Source organism: Hydra viridissima, unplaced genomic scaffold, assembly GCF_058129835.1.
Source record: "Hydra viridissima isolate aposymbiotic clone 2 unplaced genomic scaffold, HvirCarnegie_v1 scaffold_17, whole genome shotgun sequence".
Lineage (NCBI taxonomy): Eukaryota > Metazoa > Cnidaria > Hydrozoa > Anthoathecata > Hydridae > Hydra > Hydra viridissima.
In genome coordinates, this window is record NW_028324316.1 from 1,123,271 (window position 1) to 1,143,211 (window position 19,941).

At 32.0% G+C, this 19,941-nt stretch overlaps 2 protein-coding genes across 3 annotated transcripts in view; both read right to left on the reverse strand.

The window, feature by feature from the left end:
* The window catches only part of LOC149876957 (uncharacterized), a 179,264-nt gene that overhangs the window by 54,005 nt on the left and 105,318 nt on the right, over positions 1-19,941 (reverse strand). The window lies entirely within an intron of this gene.
* Positions 195-16,881, reverse strand: LOC149876961 (uncharacterized). Its single transcript, XM_090074813.1, has 5 exons — positions 16,702-16,881; positions 1,603-2,129; positions 1,333-1,388; positions 666-1,208; positions 195-548 (listed from the first exon to the last, which is right to left on the reverse strand). The coding sequence occupies exons 2-5, from the start codon at positions 2,123-2,125 to the stop codon at positions 372-374; spliced, it is 1,299 nt and encodes a 432-aa protein (XP_089930939.1). The 5' UTR covers positions 2,126-2,129; positions 16,702-16,881; the 3' UTR covers positions 195-371.

Below are 19,941 nucleotides of genomic sequence, written 5' to 3' on the forward strand. Positions count from 1 at the left end.
GAAAATAATTGGTGACTTTTAAACAACTTTAATCAATCAGTGAAAAATTAGTTTAGTTTGCTGAAGCAAAACATTACCAAAAGAGAATTGGGAGTTATTTAAAATTAATTTCTCGTAACGAAGACTAGTTTCCTCAATAAAGAGATCTCGTATTGCAAATGTAAAAATAGTTATAATAGTTCTAATAAAAAAAAAGGATATACTGAAAACATTAAATCAGTTGAAAAACAAACTGGCAACAATTAACTACACTTTTAAATAACCAAAAACGAAAGAATATTTATCATGATAGATTTACATATAACTAAGGTCAATTTTGTAGAAAACCCTAATAAATGTAGAAAAAAGATTTATCCGAATATATTTTCATATTAGTTTGGAAGAACTTTGTGTAGGCAAGCGACAGCGCTTTCAAACACATTGGGAACATAATGAACACCGTCCCAAGGACCATCTGGATATGATGCAGACATCCAATAAACATCTAAGACAGGAATACTTTCCTGACATAGTTTTTTTAAGCAATATGCGTTCCACTCAATAATTCTCTGTAAAATAATTTACTGAATTTTTATTAATTCTTCGCAACTTTCTAAAACAAGAAAATAAGATTCATCTTACTTTTATAATAAATCTTATAGAATTAAAAAAATAAATTAACGTACTTGGTTTGTAATAAACCGTTTTCCATAAATATACTTTATGTTTAAATACACCGGAGTAGTTGTCTTCCAAATTATTTTTGCAAAACCGTTTTGAATGTTGTCTTTTCTTAATGTAAAAACCATCGCAACAAAATTATCCATAAGTACCTTCGCCTGATTCATACTAATTGTTCGCATTACATGTAACCCAAAATTAATAAGCAGCACGCTGTTGTTATTTCTCATTTCATCGGATAAAAGAATATTCTTGATGTCATTTAAAAATTGTTTTTCGCTAAAATCTTGGTTATCAAAGGCATGGTTTTTACTATCGTTTGTTAAAGGATAGATCCAAGTATGTGTGTTTTTGCATTCATACATCGTTAAGCAAAGCTGTGTTTTTTTCAATTGCATAAATAAATACCATTGTAAAGAATCACCAAATACCCATAGTACTCTTTGTGCTAACTTTATGCTGAAAGTTTTAGAAAGTTCTGTTAGTATTTTTTTAGTTTCAGCAGCATAGTGATGTGACATATTGACCATTTGCCCAATATCCATAAGCTTCGTTTATAACGCAACACTTATGAGATTCCCACGCTTGATTAACTTTGATTGGTTGTGGATAAATGCTTTTTAAAGAGGTGTTTGATTTCACCTCAAATGTAAATAATTTAGATAAAAATACTCTATCAGTTTGTTTACCAAAATGCTCTTCACTTTGCCATCTTGCTTGGTAATCACCTACAGTAAATAGTTAATTTAATTTAATTATTTATACCTAATTGTAATAAACAAAACTAGAAATCTATTCACAACTGAACTTTTATTTATTTAAAGAAACTGGTTGCTGTTTGCGAATACAAATTTAAAAATCAATAACAAAAAAAAGAAAAACTTTAAGATTAAGATAATTGTGCTGTTTCTTTTTCTTTTTGAGAAAATATTAAGTAGGCACCTTTGATAAACCAATCGTTGGGAGGATCCTTCATCGCATCATAATTGTTAAACTCTAGCATAAAACTGATCCTGTAGCTCCCTTCAAGTGGTAAGTTAAATATTCTGTAATAAATTCCTTTTTCTGTGTCTATTAACAGAACGACAAATGATGCTGGACCCAGAACTCTAACCCACCAAAAGTCTCCTCCACTTTGGATATATGTGTTGCAACGATCTACAGCAGTTATGAATATAAAACAATTTGAGTCGGGTGGAACTAATGATATATTGTAAACCACTTTATTTATATCTGTTCCTCTACATGACGCATTAAAATTTGCATGAGTTTGTAAGTTTGTTTGGTTTTTTGTATTAATAGAGATTTTAAAAAGCTCTTTTTCATGGATTGACAAGAAGATTGCATACAGAACAGAATCTTTAAGTTTAGGTAAACTTTTAGAAAAAAGTAAACTAACATATACCATCAAGATCAAACACCACACTTTGAAAATCACCAACCAAATAATCATCTTTTTATCCATTATTCTAAAGATCATTTTTGAAAAATTATTTTATTTGAAAACTGCATTAAAGGTATTGCTACAAAACAAGTATTGCTTAACAAAGAGAAATATTTTTCTAATAAACAATACTTATTTTAATAAAAAATTACATATATTCTAGTTTTAAAGTTCAATATTGCTGTAAAAAATTTAACAGCTTAAGTTAAGGTGCCTAAAGAGAGATGATTTTATGATAGTCTTGTATCTTTCAAACTAATGCACAAGTTACATTTTGTTAAATACAATTAATCTCAGACATTAGCTTAAACTCTGTTACATTATTTCATTTATGTTTATGATTCTTTCTTTACATAAATGCTTTACTGACAAAATTAAGCCAAAAGAAATTTTTTCCTTAGCGGAATAAATTTCCTACAACAATCTTGGTCAAAAAACAGATTTTTTGATTTTCAAATCAGTTCTTATGAATGTTTTTAATATTACTTTGTTGATATAATAAGAATCGAATAAATAAATACTCTGTTTAACACATTTCTTGTGTTTTAAAAATTTCCCTGACAGGGTAAAATTTTAAATATATTTAAAGACCAACTACAAATTAAGGAATTATGCAAATTTAGCTAAGATTATTTACTTAAAAAAAATTATCGGACGAATTGTTAAAACATTAACTACCTAACGAATCAAATCATTAATATTCTTTATTGTCACAAAGAAAGTTTACTTCCAGCCTTATTTATTTCAAAACATCTAATAATACTTTTCCAGTTCTTTACTTTGCAATTTCCTATCTAAATTGATTTCAAAATAGAGTGTCACCAAATGCGTATTAAGTAAATCAATATTTGTTTTAGTTAGTGATTTTTTTCAGGTAAGATGATTGTGCAATCGAGCTTTATGTGAAGTAAAAGGGAATATTGGTAAACATACTATTTGAAATTGTTGCATCTGATATCCAGGTTGTGTGGAAAAGAGCCTCAATTCCCGTTGTTTCACATTCTAGAATTCTGAAGCTAATAAGATGTTCTCACGACGAATTTAAAAAGCTGATGAAACCTTACAAAGGAAGCAAGACTGATAAGAGATATATGTTAAAGCTTCAGGCATATGCAGACAAAACAAATATAAGTTGTTCGATATTGCTGTATGCAAGTGTTCCTATGGAAACTTTAAGTATGCAAAGGAGCATTAAGTGCCATTTGATGAGCAGAACTCTGCGTAGGATCAGCGAACCACTACACTGATGTTTATTAGCCAAGTAGATAAAGTTACCTCAGCTAAGTAAAAGAAAAGTTTTGACCTGTGTGATTGGCAATATGATTTAGAAGATTTAGAGAAAAAATTGTCATCAGATATTGACAATGTTGAAACAAATAAAGAATCAAATAAAGTTGGTGAAGAAAACAATGTGCTGACACCAACTTCATCAACTAGACCAGACAAATGAGAAAAAGATTGCCAAAATTGGCAAAAATGTGTAATCGGTTTGGTGTATTAGATAGACCTGGAGCAACTTTAGCTGATGCTGTACTTGAGGATTTTGGTGTTGCTTCGCAAACTGAGCTTATACACGTAATTAATCGCCATAAATTGCGGCGGGAGCGTAAGTTTACCAGAGACTGTCTTTTGAAAGTAGATGATTCAATATAATCCATGTACTTTGATGGACGAAAGGATATCACTTTGAAACTTGAGGAACACGATGGTACCAAAAACTGTAAAATAAAGAGCACATAACTCTAACTTTTGAACCTAGTTGGAAATTTTCTACACATCTGACACCTCAATTATCATTAGCACGAAGCATAACAGATTGCATTTGCAAGTGGTATGTTCAGAACAGCATGAATATTAACAAATTATTAGTAGTGGGCTGTGATAGTACTGCCAAAAATACTGGTGCTTCTGGTGGAATTATAATACTCATAGAGATAAAACTCGGTAAACCTTGACAGTGGCTGCCCTGCCACCTTCATTCAATTGAACTACCGTTGCGCTACCTCATGAAAAATCTCGATGGTGGAACATCTGGACCAAAGCAGTTATCAGGACCAATAGCGTCAGTTCTTTGTGCTTCAGCCGTCGGCAAGTTTGAAGCCATTAGCTGTGAACTTCCCGAAGTAATGATCCAGAACTTAAGTAACGACCGAATGTATTTGTATGAGATTTGTTGCAGTGTAAACAATGGAAATTGCTCTTAAAGTCCAGCTAGACTAATCCAGGCAAGATAGCACACTCACGTTAGCTGAAAACAGCAAATCGAGTTTTTCATCCTTATATTTCCACAAAAAAGCTTCAGCAAAGTTTGCAGCTGTTGGCCAAATTCATAAAATAATTGTATGCTCCTCTGTGGTTTGCTATCAAAAACACTCCCAGTTGCAAAGATGGTGCTTAGCATATTTTGCTTGCTATTAACCTATCTCGTGTCCTGCCACAGGAAGTCTTGGTAGTCATTGATCCTGTAGTTTAAAGGAATGCTTACTTTGGCATTTGAAAAGTGAGATCAAGTAAGACAACTTGCACTTCGTTGAATCCTAAACTCTAGTCAGCGGTAGAGAACTGATGTTAGAAATTTTGTCATTTACTTTGTAGCAGCAGGTTATACTGAACTCGTCAGCTGGATTGATAATGTAACCGAACCACATATTGTCACAGATTCCGACAAATGAAATACCAAGCTGAGTATTTGAAACCAATGATGCTTTGTTACCACTTATCAACGTACTATGTCACACTCTGGCTGTGGAGAGGCATATGAAACTTGTCCCAGAAGCGTCACAGTCAGTGTGTGGTGTGAGAGCTTGAAATGGATTCGTCAATGACAGGGTTACATTAGAAAAACAAAAAGAAAGACTATCATTGTGTTTATTTGCCGATAAAATTGACAGAAAAAACGACAATAAGTTTTTGTACCTAACAGTCACTCTAACCACATCACTGCTTATGATTTGGTTATTATCAATTTGGTCTAGCAGAAATCACTGTAGTATTTGTGGTCCCGAATGGTGCAAAATACTTTTATGATGTAAATCGCTGTTTATTTACTAACATAATATATCACTCTTTAAATTATTTGGGACACTTCAATAACTGATACAAGTAGCTCAAATTTTATTATTTTCAAGTTCAAATCAGCTAGCTACAACTTTTTATGACCATTATGAAACTTGTTTTTGCAAAAACGTTTTCTCCTACACTCTTTACACCACCCTATTGGTCATTTAGTTTTGTTAACATAAAACTTTAAGAAAATGAACGAATTGTTTAATGCAATCAAGTATGTGGTGACCTAAATTAAAAATGCTTTTTATAGTTTTTTCTCGAGATTATTAAACTTTCCTTTCAAAAGATTTTTTGCTAAGTGTGGGTAATTTCACAGATATGAAGCAGTATTCCATCAGATGCAGTTATTAACCTAGCAACAACTTTCTATTACTATTTCAAGACTAATTTTCGCAAAAAAAGTTTTCCTGTACTTTTCTCACCACCTTAATGTGCAGCAAACACTTAATAAGATCAATCTATACTGGAAAAGTAGACAGTCCAAAACCGAATTGTTATTCTTAATCAACTTAAACTATTACTTTCCCTTTTATCATTTTGTAAGTTACACCGCATGATGCTTTTTGTTGATGATATACGAATATTAGTCATAAAATTGTATTCATTTTCATTGTCATTGGTAGTTTTAGGTCATGTTTAACAAGAACTTGAAATTAGCCGACTCTAAAAGGAATTTGAATATGTGTGTATACTTTTTCAAGGTTTGATCAGTTTCTATTATGGCGATTTCATTTAAAAATATACTTAACTGGTCTGCAATAAGGTGCGAGTAATGGTCGTGGAATTTGGCCATCAATCAATATCGATGTAGTAAATGAAAAAACAAGCAAAAACTTATCAGCAGCATCAAAGTTTTTAAGCATCTGCGTATAAATGCAGTTGTCAGCTTCCATCACACTCATATTATTTTAATTATGTAAATAGTGTAATAAAGCAGTTATACTCAAGAACTTTGTATTTAGTTTCGACTTAATGCTTAATAATTTTATCCAATATGCCAAGAAAGTTAATTATGGCAACAATTACTGCTATAGAAATTTGCTAATCTGAAAGGTAACAAAACCTTTTCAATTTGGATAGAATGTGATTAGAAGGAAACACTAATGTCCTTCGGCAGCTATGGTCAACTCAGGGGCATTTTACTATCTCTTTAAACTTACGTACATTTAGTTTTAAACTTGTAATCAAGTTTTCAATTTTCTGATCAAGCTGTCCTTAGGACAGGCTTCCTCTAGATAAGAGGAAAGACAGGGCTGATTTATATATATATATATATATATATATATATATATATATATATATATATATATATATATATATATATATATATATATATATATATATATATTAAGGTGAGTCGAAATGTAAAAAATATTAAATTGGAGATCCTGTACATGTCTAAAATGTTGCTTTTTGATGTACTCGTTTGAAAAAACCTCACTTTTTATTTAATGGACAGTGTCTACAGGTCCCAACTCTGACTAGAAAGACTACATAAATACCCAATATTAGTGTAATGTATTGTAATGTATTACAAATTAAAAAGAATGTAAACTGTAACAAATCAATGTTAAACAGCCACAGTACAAAGTTGTTTAACCTAACTGTTAATAAAATCTTTCTTGCTGTCTATTTTTGGTATCTCTAATCTGGATTTCTTACTCTGTAACACCATGCCATGACGGGACTTTCTCCCATAAACTTTACAGCTCGTAGCGCTAATGTCTTTAATTGTTCTCTCTACTGCCTGTGAATGACATGGAACATTGGGCAGTAGTATTGGATGTGTGTAAGTAAGTTGATCATTTGAAAGGTGTGATAGCATCGGAGGAGACGTAACATTACTCTGGTCCCAGTCAATCATGTTAATGAACGATGTCGCAGCCAGATTTAATGTTATATCCTTCTTATCAAAGACACGAACCGGTATGTTACTATTAGTCTGCTTCTCTCTTGCTCTTATTATTTGTTCTACTGAAAAACGACGAATTTCCATATCACTATCACTAACTGCAGCTAACAGAATGTTTTCAGCATTTGCAAAGTAGCAGTTATTTTCGAGAACAGGACAAACCACAGCCTGATCTTATGTATCAAGTTCCTGAAACAACTAAACTAAGTAAAAGAAGTTGTTAGCATCATTTTGGCAAGAAAAATTTGATTTGCTTTTGAACCAAGAGGGTCCGTAAAAGTTCAAAATGAAATGCGTTACTCTTCTGAGAGGTTCAGATGCCTCCTCTCTAGACATGTAGAGACGCAAAATCCTGTTGGCTTTCGTCAACCACCGAGCATGACTTATATTTCCAGGTAAACTCTTCTCAAGCAAATCAATATCTAAAGAAGCCTGACGTCCACGCTGCACTGCTAGACATGCTTTCAAAAAGTACAGTTGGTCTGTGCTAAGATCCTTCTGGACAGCTTTATCACAATCAGTCACCTTACCAGTAATTGGCAAATAATTATCGACAGGCAATTCATTCGGATCATATTCTAGAGCTGAGCTAATTGTACTTGTCGATGTAGAAGGTCCTGTAGTTCGAGCAAAAACCACGCCTGCCAAAAACCTTCTAAATGGCTGCTCGTTACAGTGTAGAAGGCATACCAACCACTGTAATGGTCTACCTAAGTTCTCCACCAATTTTCTTATGATTCCGTTGCTTTTACCTGTATTATTATTTGTGCCATCACACACAACACCTTGAATGCTTTCTACGGAATTTGTTTCTATAATAACTGACATTAACTCCTTTGTTATATCAGCAGCTTTACTACTTTCAGGAACTACATGATCGATGTATATGTTTCCTGGATACGAGACAATACTATAGTGTTCTTCTTTTTTACTTCTTCTACAACCAAAACTTTCAGCTAATGTAACGTCATGTTTTCCATCAAAGCCTATACAACACAATTCCTTATTGCTCTGCATATGCTCTTCAACCAGAGTATCTCTCCAGAAATTCCTTTGTCGACTTAGCTTTGAAGGATCAAGAATTGTTGCTGAAGACAACATACTGAGGTCTTTTAAAACAGCATTAACAATAAGACGTGTATCTCTGTTGCTAATTTTGCATCGATCAACTGCTTTACATAATTCCTTGTACTTGTTTCTGTTCTGCACTGATATCAATGGAATTTTATTTGGCAGTGGGCAGTTGTATAAGTTCCTATCTCTAATGCCCGAATCAAAGCATTTGCAGGTACAAATGTCAAATAACTGCTTAAAAGAATTCAACTTCTCAGTGAACGTGTCTGATGTTTTTTTTGCATCTGAATATTTTTCAACTGTATGTACTTTATCCATAAGTCTTCTAATCCTAATGATTGTGCTATTCACTTCTATTGTGGGAATACTTGCTTTTGAATAAACACATTTCACTCTGTCTGCTAAAATTGAATATCTTTCTTGCAAGCTAATTTCTAATACTGTTTTCTGATTATAAGAGAACGCCTTAATAACGTCTTCATATGATGGGATTTGATTTTCAGGAAGATCAACTAACTCTTTTCATGCCTTTGTTTACAAAATTAGAATGCATATTTGATAGGAAAAGCATGTACACTTCTGAATTGACCGTTTGTCCATTTGGAAGTACCTCAACATAGGCCTTGCCATCAAATGAGATAGCGCAAATTGCCATACTTTTTGTATCAAATGGTGATCTTTTGATACGTTTCGGAGCTTCTTCACCCTTTGAAATCCAAGCGCGATTACTGCGTTAGAATATCTGCCGAAGAAAAAATATTCAATGTCTGGTTCCAATAGTAAAACATGGTGGTATATATATATATATATATATATATATATATATATATATATATATATATATACTAAGTTTATTCACAAGAAAAATTATTATAGTAAATTTTTTTTAAAAACACCAAAGGAAAACATTTGAATATTTTTAAAAATTGTTTAAATAAAGTTCCATTACTTATTGCTTGCTTAATTACACACCACAGTGGATTAACTTTTTTATAAAAATATATTGCAGATAAAAAGTGAATATTTACCTACCTATTGAAAATCTGTCCGTACCTCAATTTTGAGGACTGAAAAAATGACCAAAAGACCCATAGCTTTTATAACCAGATTTAAAAGTTTAAATCTTATCTCTACCGTTAAAGAAGAAAAACACATTTAAAGTTTATAGCATTAATGATCGCACTTTGAGTCCCGTTGAGAACTTTTTTTTTTCACTTTAGGTGTATGGATTTTTAAAAAGGTATCAAAAACTCTTTACATATATGCAAGATATAACTTGACAAAAAATCAGCTCTTTTACACTAGTTGTTAGTGTACGAGGACACTAACAACTAGTGTAAAAGACATAACTTTACTGAAATGGGTTTAACAAAATTTCTAATAAAAGAAAATCTCATTTAAAATCAATCTCTTATTGAAAAAAATACATAAAAACAGGAGATGACTCCTCTTAAAAAAAATTACGTTATGATGGTGTCATGGAGTTTATTACTTTTTCTTGATATTGTTGTTAAGAATTTTATTTATTTAATTTTATTTAGTACTTGTAAAATATAACATATTCTTCTGAATAAATGTTCCTAACTTTTGAAATGTTTTTGAAAATAATTCTCGAATATCTAATGACCTAACCGACTATTCAATAGCGTTTGTACTGTATAATAAATTGAACGGAAAAGCAGAAAGAATATATTTTTAAAAAATTGTGTGAACATTTTAAACATTTCAAAACTAAGGTTGAAAGCGTCAAATAAATTACAGTAACTTCAAACAATAAATCATTCTACAAAACTTAACTATCTTCCATTTACATGAAAGTATTGTAAACAGATGGCCATATAACTATATAATGCGCGCTTTTAAAAGGGATAAACCTTGTTCCAATAAGAATCAATAACGTTTTGATAAATCTGCTAGTTATAAATCTAGATTCAATGTAATAATGCTTGCTCATTGTTACATTGAATCTAGATTTATAACTAGCAGATTTATCAAAGTGGATGGCGTCTATGTGGGAACTCAGTGAATAAGATATTCAAAAGAAAATGTAATTTTTTGTAACTGTTATTAGATCTAATAAATGAGATTTGGGTTCTAATGGTTCAAAACTTGATGGCGTTGCAATACTAAGAACTTTTAAAATACCAGTGAAAAGAGTTAAAGCAGTATGTTGTTACTTTTAAAACGCTTCATAAAATAAGAGCAAAAGAAATAGCTTAATGGTTTATTATTTAATTTTCTTATTCTATATCTTTCAACTTTTAAAAATTTTCCTTCATCCTTAGTTGAATATAACTAAATTTCCAAAGACTCAAACTTCTTAAACCATAACTGTGTTTAAATCAATTTTTCCAACATTAACATTTTATGGTGAAAAAAAAACATGTAGGAGCGGCTTATGTATATCAATTTAAAAGATTAGCAATATTCAACTAAAGATTGATTGTGAAAAGTGAAAAAATTTCTTTGTTTGTGTGGCGATTTCTCACTTGCCCACAGTTATCACGGAAACCAATAGTGCCAACCTAGCTGACCCGAGAACGCCACCTATATGGGGTGATAGCTAACACATTCAGGTATCCTGTGATGCAAATTTTGAAATCAATTAATTACATCCGCGGAAGAAAATTCAGTTTTAATGCAAAAATTTTGTGCTTTTTGCCCCTTTTGAGAACTGCGGAAAATCTGCTATAAAATCAGAACCACTCAAGAAAAATCAATGAAAATTTTTCCACTTATAGACCATTGCCTTAACTATGTTCATGTAAAATTTCAGCCAGTTTCATGCTCTAGTTTAAGATTTATAGTCATTTAAAGTTCAAATTTTACCATTTTTTGGTACTTTCGCCACTTATCTTTTCCTTTTAGAACACTTAAAATGTGACAATACTAATGGTTTTGTAATATTTGAACTCCTCAGGGTAAGGGCAACAACTTTTCTAAAAATGGTTTTTTTGATTGTCATTATCATTTTCGAACTATGAGGCAAAACGTTTTTCCTGCAAACCAAAGTCTATATATATAGGCCTTATAAGAGGCTCTGATATAAAAAGACCAATTTTAAATTTCAAGACAAGAAATGTAGTCAGAAACTTTTAAAGAGGAGTATAACTTAAACAATTATCTAAAAATTTAAGTTTTTGTATATATTTTTGCTTTGAACGTGTTTTTAAAAAATAGTACAAAAACGGATTATTGCTACCACCTTAAATAGTTAGGGATTAGCATGTATTTGTTTTGAAATATAATTTTAAAACCTTTTCTTGCATAGTGCAAACGTTTTTTTATGTGTAATAAGTGCTCCAAAGAAGAATTTTCTTTTGAAAAGAAGAAAAGCATTCATAACATTCTTTAATTCACAGTAAGTATTTTTTTTCCTATTTAATATACTTATATTTGAAAGGCTACCAAAAACAAAATTTTCCCTTTGTAGAAAAGAGACTCCTTTAATTCAAATCAGGGAGTAATTAGAATTAAGCAGTATTGCATTAAACATTTCTCCCTACTAAAGTCTTAAAGACCATTTTTAAAGGATTTTGTTTGAAGCATTCAAACAATCACAGGCAAAAGGTAAAAATGGATTTTTTGATGGCCTATGTTGTGTAGCCAAAATCCCTTACTTATTTTTTTTTGTGTACATGATGTTCAAAAACCTTTTTCTTCTTATAGGATAAGAAACTATTTGCTTTATGTAGATCAGAACTCATCATCAGTAAGTCATTAGAATTCATCAATTGCGGATCTTCAAAATTTATCAATGGAGATTCATTAGGATTCACCAACAGAACATCAGGGTTCATCAATACTTCAACTTTTATCTGTCCGGTATTTTTTTTGAGTATTTTTAAAAAGTTCCAATAACCTAAAATAGACCATTACTTAGTTTTCTTTAGTTAAAGCTTTTTTCTATTTAATAAATGTTGGTTTGTTGGATTTGAGAAAGCTTACTTTTGAAATATACAAAGAGATGGTTCATCAAGGTAATTTTAAATATAGATTTTTTCAATAGATTACAAATTAGAAAGTATGCATACAAATTGCCTGTGACATGAAAGGCTGCATTTGATTGTGTTTTTCATTTCTTTTTATGATTTGTATGGTGCCTTGTATCTAATTTAAACCTTTTGATAATCTGTAAGTAAAAGGCAAAATTAAAAAGTTCTCTAGTGTGCACTCTCTTGTCTTTTCTTTTTTACAGTTAAAGGAAATTGTGACAATGCCAACCCATGCCAAAAGTCATGAAGAAAACCGTAAATGTGTGTGCCTGCTCTGCCTCAAAAAAAGTTCTAGGCCACTCACAGCTTTCCAGGCACAACATATTTGCGAGTTGTACAGCACCAATCTTGATGTTTGTGATTCCCGGGTACCGCAAGGACTCTGCGAATCTTGCAGAACTGCTTTGCGCCGGAAAGAGGAGGGAAAAGAAGTCACACTTCCTTCCTTGTTTTGACTTCAGCTCAATACGGTTGAGAGCAGAAACTCGTAGTCAAGTGTGTGATTGTCTTCTTTGTCAGATTGCACGTTCAAAGCTGCAAGATAAACACCCTCTTGAAAAACAAAATGCTGGTGAGAAAGAGCCAAGTGTGAGATGTCATGAGTGCCTCAGTCCACTTGGAAAGGGACTGCCACATCAATGTTCTCAGTTGCAGTTTCGACAAAATCTGCAGTCTTTGGCAGCAAAAGACTCCAAGGCAGCAGAACAGATAGCTTCTCAAGTTATTGCCAACAAGGAATCACCCCTAAGAGGAACAGTCAAACTTGCTAAAGCAGGTGGAGGGCCTCCACTCTCTATCAAACCGGGTAAATATTTTAACTTTATTAAATTTTTGCATAGTTTATTAGTTTAAAACTCAGCTCGTTAAAAGGAGTCTAGGTAACTTGCAGTATGAATTTTTCTCACTTTTCTGAGGTTAGAGCACAATTTCAACACTGAAAATATTAAAGAAATAAAGCCCATTGCTCTAATGAATTCAGGTCCAAGTGGTGCCAAACCTACATTGAGCACACCAATGTTGACTACTCAGGCTTTGGTGAATGTCCAGTTAAATACTGGGGTATCAAACAACGGATTGAAGAAACTTGTCCGAACTGTGAATCAAACATCTGATGCCAAGATGGTGGAGCCAAACTTTTACATGAATTTTCAGAAAGCCGGCCGAGAATTGCAAGATATCTCCACCTGCACTGCCTTGAAAATTCAAGATGGAAAGGCAGATTCTGGTACAGTTTAGGTTGTGGCACACTGTAAAGATTTGCCAAGTCTTGTTAATCATGTACTTAAGGCCAGCAAGGTTTCTGGTGGTTATTTTGTCAAGCTAGGCATCGACGGCGGGAAAGGATCCCTTAAGTTTTGTCTCAACATTGTTGAAACTCCGGCAAGGAATGAAGCAAGCCTGTTGGCACAAAAACAACTTCTCACTGAAAGGACTGGCAAAGACACTGGGGTCAAGAGACAGATTCTTGTTGCAGTATCAGAGGACCTTCCAGAAACCCATGACAATATTGAAAAAGTCTGGTCTATGATCAATGCAGGTGGACTTCAGCTCCTTTTGGCTTGTGACATGAAAGTTGCAAATATTGTTTGTGGTCTGCAAACCCATTCAAGCATGCATGTGACATTGATTCAAAAAGTCTTGTCCACACCGGAAACTTGCGAACACTCGGTTCAATCAAATTAAACCTGCAGTCTTTTGAGCGATCAGGTGGGGTTGTTGCCAATGCAAAATCATTCGGCAATCTCATCAGAAAACCGATAATCAGTGGACCTGACACCTCTCTCATTCTAGAAATCATCCCGCCAATGGAGTTGCATCTCCTCTTAGGCATTGTGAACTATTTGTTCAAGATGCTCAAAACTGCATGGTCTGACGCCGATAAGTGGCCTGCTGCACTCCACATTCAACCAAGTCCTTATCATGGGGGTCAGTTTGAGGGCAATGAATGCAGAAAGCTTCTGAAAAATGTGGACGTTCTGCACCAACTGGTTGAGACAAATTCAGTTCATCAAACCTTCAGTATTATTGAAGCATTCAAATGTTTCAACCTGGTTGTGGAAGCTTGCTTTGGTTTCATCCTTCAGCCGGACTTTGATGAAAAAATTGAAGCCTTCAAGAGGAGCTATCTCATGATACCTGGTGCAAGTGTGACTCCCAAAGTTCACACGGTCTTCCACCACATTACGGATTTCATAAGTCGCAAAGGATCCCCCTTGGGACCCTATAGTAAGCAATCAGCTGAAACAGCGCATCAAGATTTTCACCAGCATTGGTCCAGATATAAGAGAGACAAAAATCATCGGGAGTACAAGGAAAAATTGTTGAACTGCTTGATTGATCTGAATAGTAAGCATCTTTAAAGAGTTGTTCACAAAAACTATTTATGAGAAGTTTTCAGAGTTAAATTTTTTTTCACTGTTGTGAACAAACACTATTTATACGAAATTTTCAGAGGTAAATTGCTTTCCTTTTATGAAACCTATTGCCATTAGAGTCCTTCATATATGTCATGCTAGAAACTACAATATAGTAGTTATGTGACAGAAATTATCTAAAATATTTTTGAAAAAAATAAACTTTGAGGAAGAAATCAAAATTCATATTTATGTTATGTGATAACATCTCTGAAAACAGTTTGAGAGAAAATTGTTTCAAAAGGTTTTTCAGACATTATTTTTGTCTCTGAACAGTTTTTATTTGTAAATAAAGAACTCATGAAGATTCTGTAGCTTATTTATTTTGTCTGCAGTTAGGTATGTCATCAAGCATTAAATAGAAAAAGCTTCTCCATTATTTTGAAATGAAAATAAGAGAAAAAGGTGGTGGGGAGTAAAATATCATTAAATCTACACCAACTTCAGCTAATTATTTACAGAATGCTTATTTTTAAAGTTTCTGACTACATTTCTTGTCTTGAAATTTAAAATTGGTCTTTTTATATTAGAGCCTCTTATAAGGCCTATATATATAGACTTTGGTTTGCAGGAAAAACGTTTTGCCTCATAGTTCGAAAATGATAATGACAATCAAAAAAACCATTGTTACAAAAGTTGTTGCCCTTACCCTGAGGAGTTCAAATATTACAAAACCATTCGTATTGTCACATTTTAAGTGTTCTAAAAGGAAAAGATAAGTGGCGAAAGTACCAAAAAATGGTAAAATTTGAACTTTAAATGACTATAAATCTTAAACTAGAGCATGAAACTGGCTGAAATTTTACATGAACATAGTTAAGGCAATGGTCTATAAGTGGAAAAATTTTCATTGATTTTTCTTGAGTGGTTCTGATTTTATAGCAGATTTTCCGCAGTTCTCAAAAGGGGCAAAAAGCACAAAATTTTTGCATTAAAACTGAATTTTCTTCCGCGGATGTAATTAATTGATTTCAAAATTTGCATCACAGGATACCTGAATGTGTCAGCTATCACCCCATATAGGTGGCGTTCTCGGGTCAGCTAGGTTGGCACTATTGGTTTCCGTGATAACTGTGGGCCAAGTTAGAGATGGTCATTTAAACAGAGAGAACTTCTTTTGGGTCAAGAAAATTGGGAATAATCCAGGAAAATTCATAACGTTTAACGTCTATACTTAAGCATGTTTTAATAAAGAAAGGCAGCGACTTTTTTCTATTATGAAATTATTCCTAAAACTATAACACAAACAGGATCCTCAATTTTTCACTAACCTGATGATATCAGTGACTATTTCAGCCCTTTTCTTGGCAATTAAATGGTCGATTCGGCTGTCGCTATACGACTGGTTTAGCAGTGAAAAATTTTTCGTCTGAGAAAACAAAAAGATTTTTTTTCTTCATCATTTGAAGGAGCTAATAGTAATGTTCTAGTCTGAGAGCCTTTGGACGGTCATTAAAAAGGAGAAATTTGTTTTGGTCAATGAGTTGGAGCTAATATTCTTTTTGATAAACCTTCTTTAAGCAAATGTAGATTTTTTGACTTTTTTTTTTTTTTTTATATCATTAAAGTTATAACGCTGAAAAAATGGTGAATACTGTATGAACATAATAGAAAACTTGGTATAAAACATTTTTGAGAAATGAAAATTTTTTTAAGTGGTTTAAGATTTTTTTAAAAATTTTTGTTGTGAAATTTTGAAAGCTTTAACAATATTTTAGTTTGGTGGCAAAATTTTTTAATTGATTATAAAAATGATCAAACGTTTGGTTTGATAGTTATATTTACTATTGAAGCTAAGTTATAGCTCAGATCAATTTGTATAGCTTTACACAATTCTTTCATTTTGATGGATTAAAGCATGATTGAACCAATAAACCTGTTTTTAGCCTGGTTTAGACAGTTTCGACGACTTCTGCCTAAAACAATCCATCTCCAACATCAAAAAAAAGTATATATATATTTCGAACAGACATCCACTATGAGAGGGACATTAACTTTGAAGTTGATTAAAGTTGATCACCTTAAAATGATCAGCTGTAACTGCGAAAGTAAATGTTAAATGAATGTCTCAATAAAGAAAATTTTAGTTCGCAATATTGATCAAGATTTACTATTTTTGAAAGAAAAAAAAAGTACCTTTTTAATTTTAGTTTACCAGTTGGTCAATGACAGTTTAAAACAAGCTGCTAAGCTCTCCTGTGTCATAAAATATGAATTTAAAGTTGCTTTGGTTATTCCTAATCATTCGGCAAAAATATATAAACAACATACAAAATCTTTTGAAACGATTATCATCAAAAAACAAGCTGCGCGAATCAAAAATCTTCTTAAAAGCTGTTGCGTAAAACTTTAAATCAAATTCTAAATACATTTTAATTCTATTCTTTTTTTCAAAATACTGCAGATTTATTTCAACTACTTTTTCCTTAATCTCGGCATTTACTTGAGGAAGTTGGTAAACAAATTTAGTAGCAATAAAATCCCCTTGCAACTTTGATTTACCTGAAATCAAAAATGAGCAAATAGATATTCAAATAAAGTATATAGTAAAACAACACAAAATACGAAAATCAATTAAGTTTACTACTTGAATATGAGTATTCATTAGATTTTGAATCAATTATGAAACACAGATGATTATTTAGAAATATGTATTGTGAACAAAATTGGCTATGCGAAAAACTATTGTCATACAAAACTAAACAAAAAAAAAAACAAACAAACAAAAAACAGTTATACTAATGCTTCAATAAATTATAATTATTATTTTATGTTGAGTCTACACAAAAATATTTTATAACTTTCTTTTTTTTAAATCAATTGAACTTTTAAGTCCATTATAAAATCTGCATCTTTATTTCAATGCTTACAAAAAATAATTTCATTTAACGTATAAAAAACATATTTATTAGTTTTAAAAAGAATAAAAACAAGCTTATTCTATTTTGAAATGCTGTATTTCTATTTGGTACTTATTTATTGTGAAGTAATTAAGGAAAACAATGAATTTTGATTACCTTAAAACTTATAAGAATTTGTGGTAAACAGTTTTATTCTATGAAGTAACATTAAATATTGTGATTTTTAATTTTATTATAACTTCCGTGCGGGATAAAAACATTTAACGCAATTTAAACTCTATCTAAATGTTCGTTTTTAACGCCGCACAGTGGAGTATTTCACTTGAAAAGTTGAACAAAATTATTTTATGTTTATTATCTATGTAATATGTAGTAAAAAGAAGTTTAGGGTCATTATATTGTATTAAAAACGATTGGTCACACATGAAATGTAAAAAATTTATATATTAAAACAAAAAATGCATATTTTTATACATCTTACATACTTTACAAATATCTACAACTTTACAACTATTTAACGTAATGACAAATAACTAAATTTATAATACTAAAAAGGATAATCACACTTGAAAGATGCATCTAAACCTATACTGGGTTTCTCAATCACTGAACTTAATCCTTAGGTTATACCTGTTGTTAATTATTATTTTTCGTTAAAGGATTAAATCCTATGGTTAATCCGCTACAAGGGACTAATGATTTGACAACCAAACAGTTTGAAATTAACAATCTAAATTTATTATTATAGCCCTATATTTAATCCAAAATAAAATAAAATATTTTTGTACATGTCAATGCAATCATTTTCAATCAGAATCAATATCTGATATGTCGTCAATTGTCATTGCTTGTGAGTCTTCTAATGTTTCCGGCATCAAGAGTCCTATTGTCTCACTGGAGAACGATTTTCTTTTTGTCTGGGGCCTTTTTCTCATACTGCTTAGCAAAGGATCCGAAGTTAGCAGAAGTCTGTTTAAAATATCTCTATTACAGTTTTCTCGCGAAGACTTCCTCGCATAATTCTGTCGATAAAGATGGAAATGTTTGTTTCTGGCTTCGGCTGCTTCTTCTGATAGCTGGCCAATAGGCAGTATAGCCTGTTCAATTATTGCGGTGCTATGTCTTAAAAATTTATGCATAGTTGGCGTCATTGGGTGCCATGCATATAAATCAACATAAAGTTTAGCCGTCTCATTTGCAAAATTTTCAAATTTTTTTACATTAATTTGATGCCCACTCGAAATTGCTTCCAAAATGACATTACATTTTTTTATAAGAGTTATATCAACGCCTGTGATGCGGAAGCGGTTAAGGGATCGGCGAAAAATCTTCTTGGTGTATTCCCATCATTACTGTTCCCAAATCCAGCCTTAGGAATATCAACCAACAGCCCTAATTCATCTTTAAAGGCATTTTGAATTTTTTGTTTTGTTTCCGCTACTATTTTTTTATCTTCTTCTGTTCTTGCTTGCCATTTTTTTATTGGTATATTATACGACATATGCAGCAAGGATTCTTGCATGCAGAATTGATGGCCCAAATTTCAGTGTTTTACGGCTTTCTGTCGTTTTTTTAATCAAGTCATTAAAATCTTTTGAAGTTTGCCCACATATATAGCATCTCATTGTTGATGTCGTATTTGTAGCAGCATTGCAAACTTTTCCATCAATCATAGTAAAAAGAAATACATGCTTTATTTGCAAATTACCACCAAAAGCGTTTATTATTTCACTTTTTCTCAAGCCTTTTATTTGGTTCTCTATGTATTCGATTTTATTATTCGTTACGTCTTTGCTCTCCCGAATAAAACGGATTCTTATTGGTCGGCAATACCTTGTAGATGATGGTGCTGGGTTTTGCCAAAGCACCTTCTTTTGGTTATCAATATGGCATATGAGCCGTAGGGGCACAAAAGAACTTTGAAATATGTTAGCGTCGCTATCATCGCTGTTTTGAAATTTTTGTTTAAACGTTTGTTGTTGCGAGCCATTACAACCCCATTTCGAAATCAATTCTAAATTATTTCTTTCTTTTTCATTTAAATTTTCAATAATTTCATTCATATAACAACATAATTGCCTAGACGTGTGATCCAGAAGATCTTGTAATTTAGTTTCTGAACAAGTTTCTGTAACTGTTATCGATTCTTCTGGTGGATAACATTCCTCTTTGGCTTTTTTTTATAAGTGAATAACATGGATAAATATTCTTGTTGGCTGCATGAATAATTTCATATTGTTTTTTAGTCATATCAGCTTCCACAAAAATTGACAACGCTTCTGATGGTGTGTGCTTTTTAATGATATCTTCAGTAGTTGTGTAACTTTTTCTATATTGTTTGGCTTTTGTTGGTGTAAATAAAATTTCCTTTATAACGTTAGACGCGTCACTGTTCCCTGCAGCACGTTGACTCATTTGAGCAGCATACATCAACTGCTCACAAGGTATATGTTCCCTTAAAACCCTTGTTTTTCGCCTTCTCGTTGGTGAACTCGATTCACAAAATTCTTTTGAC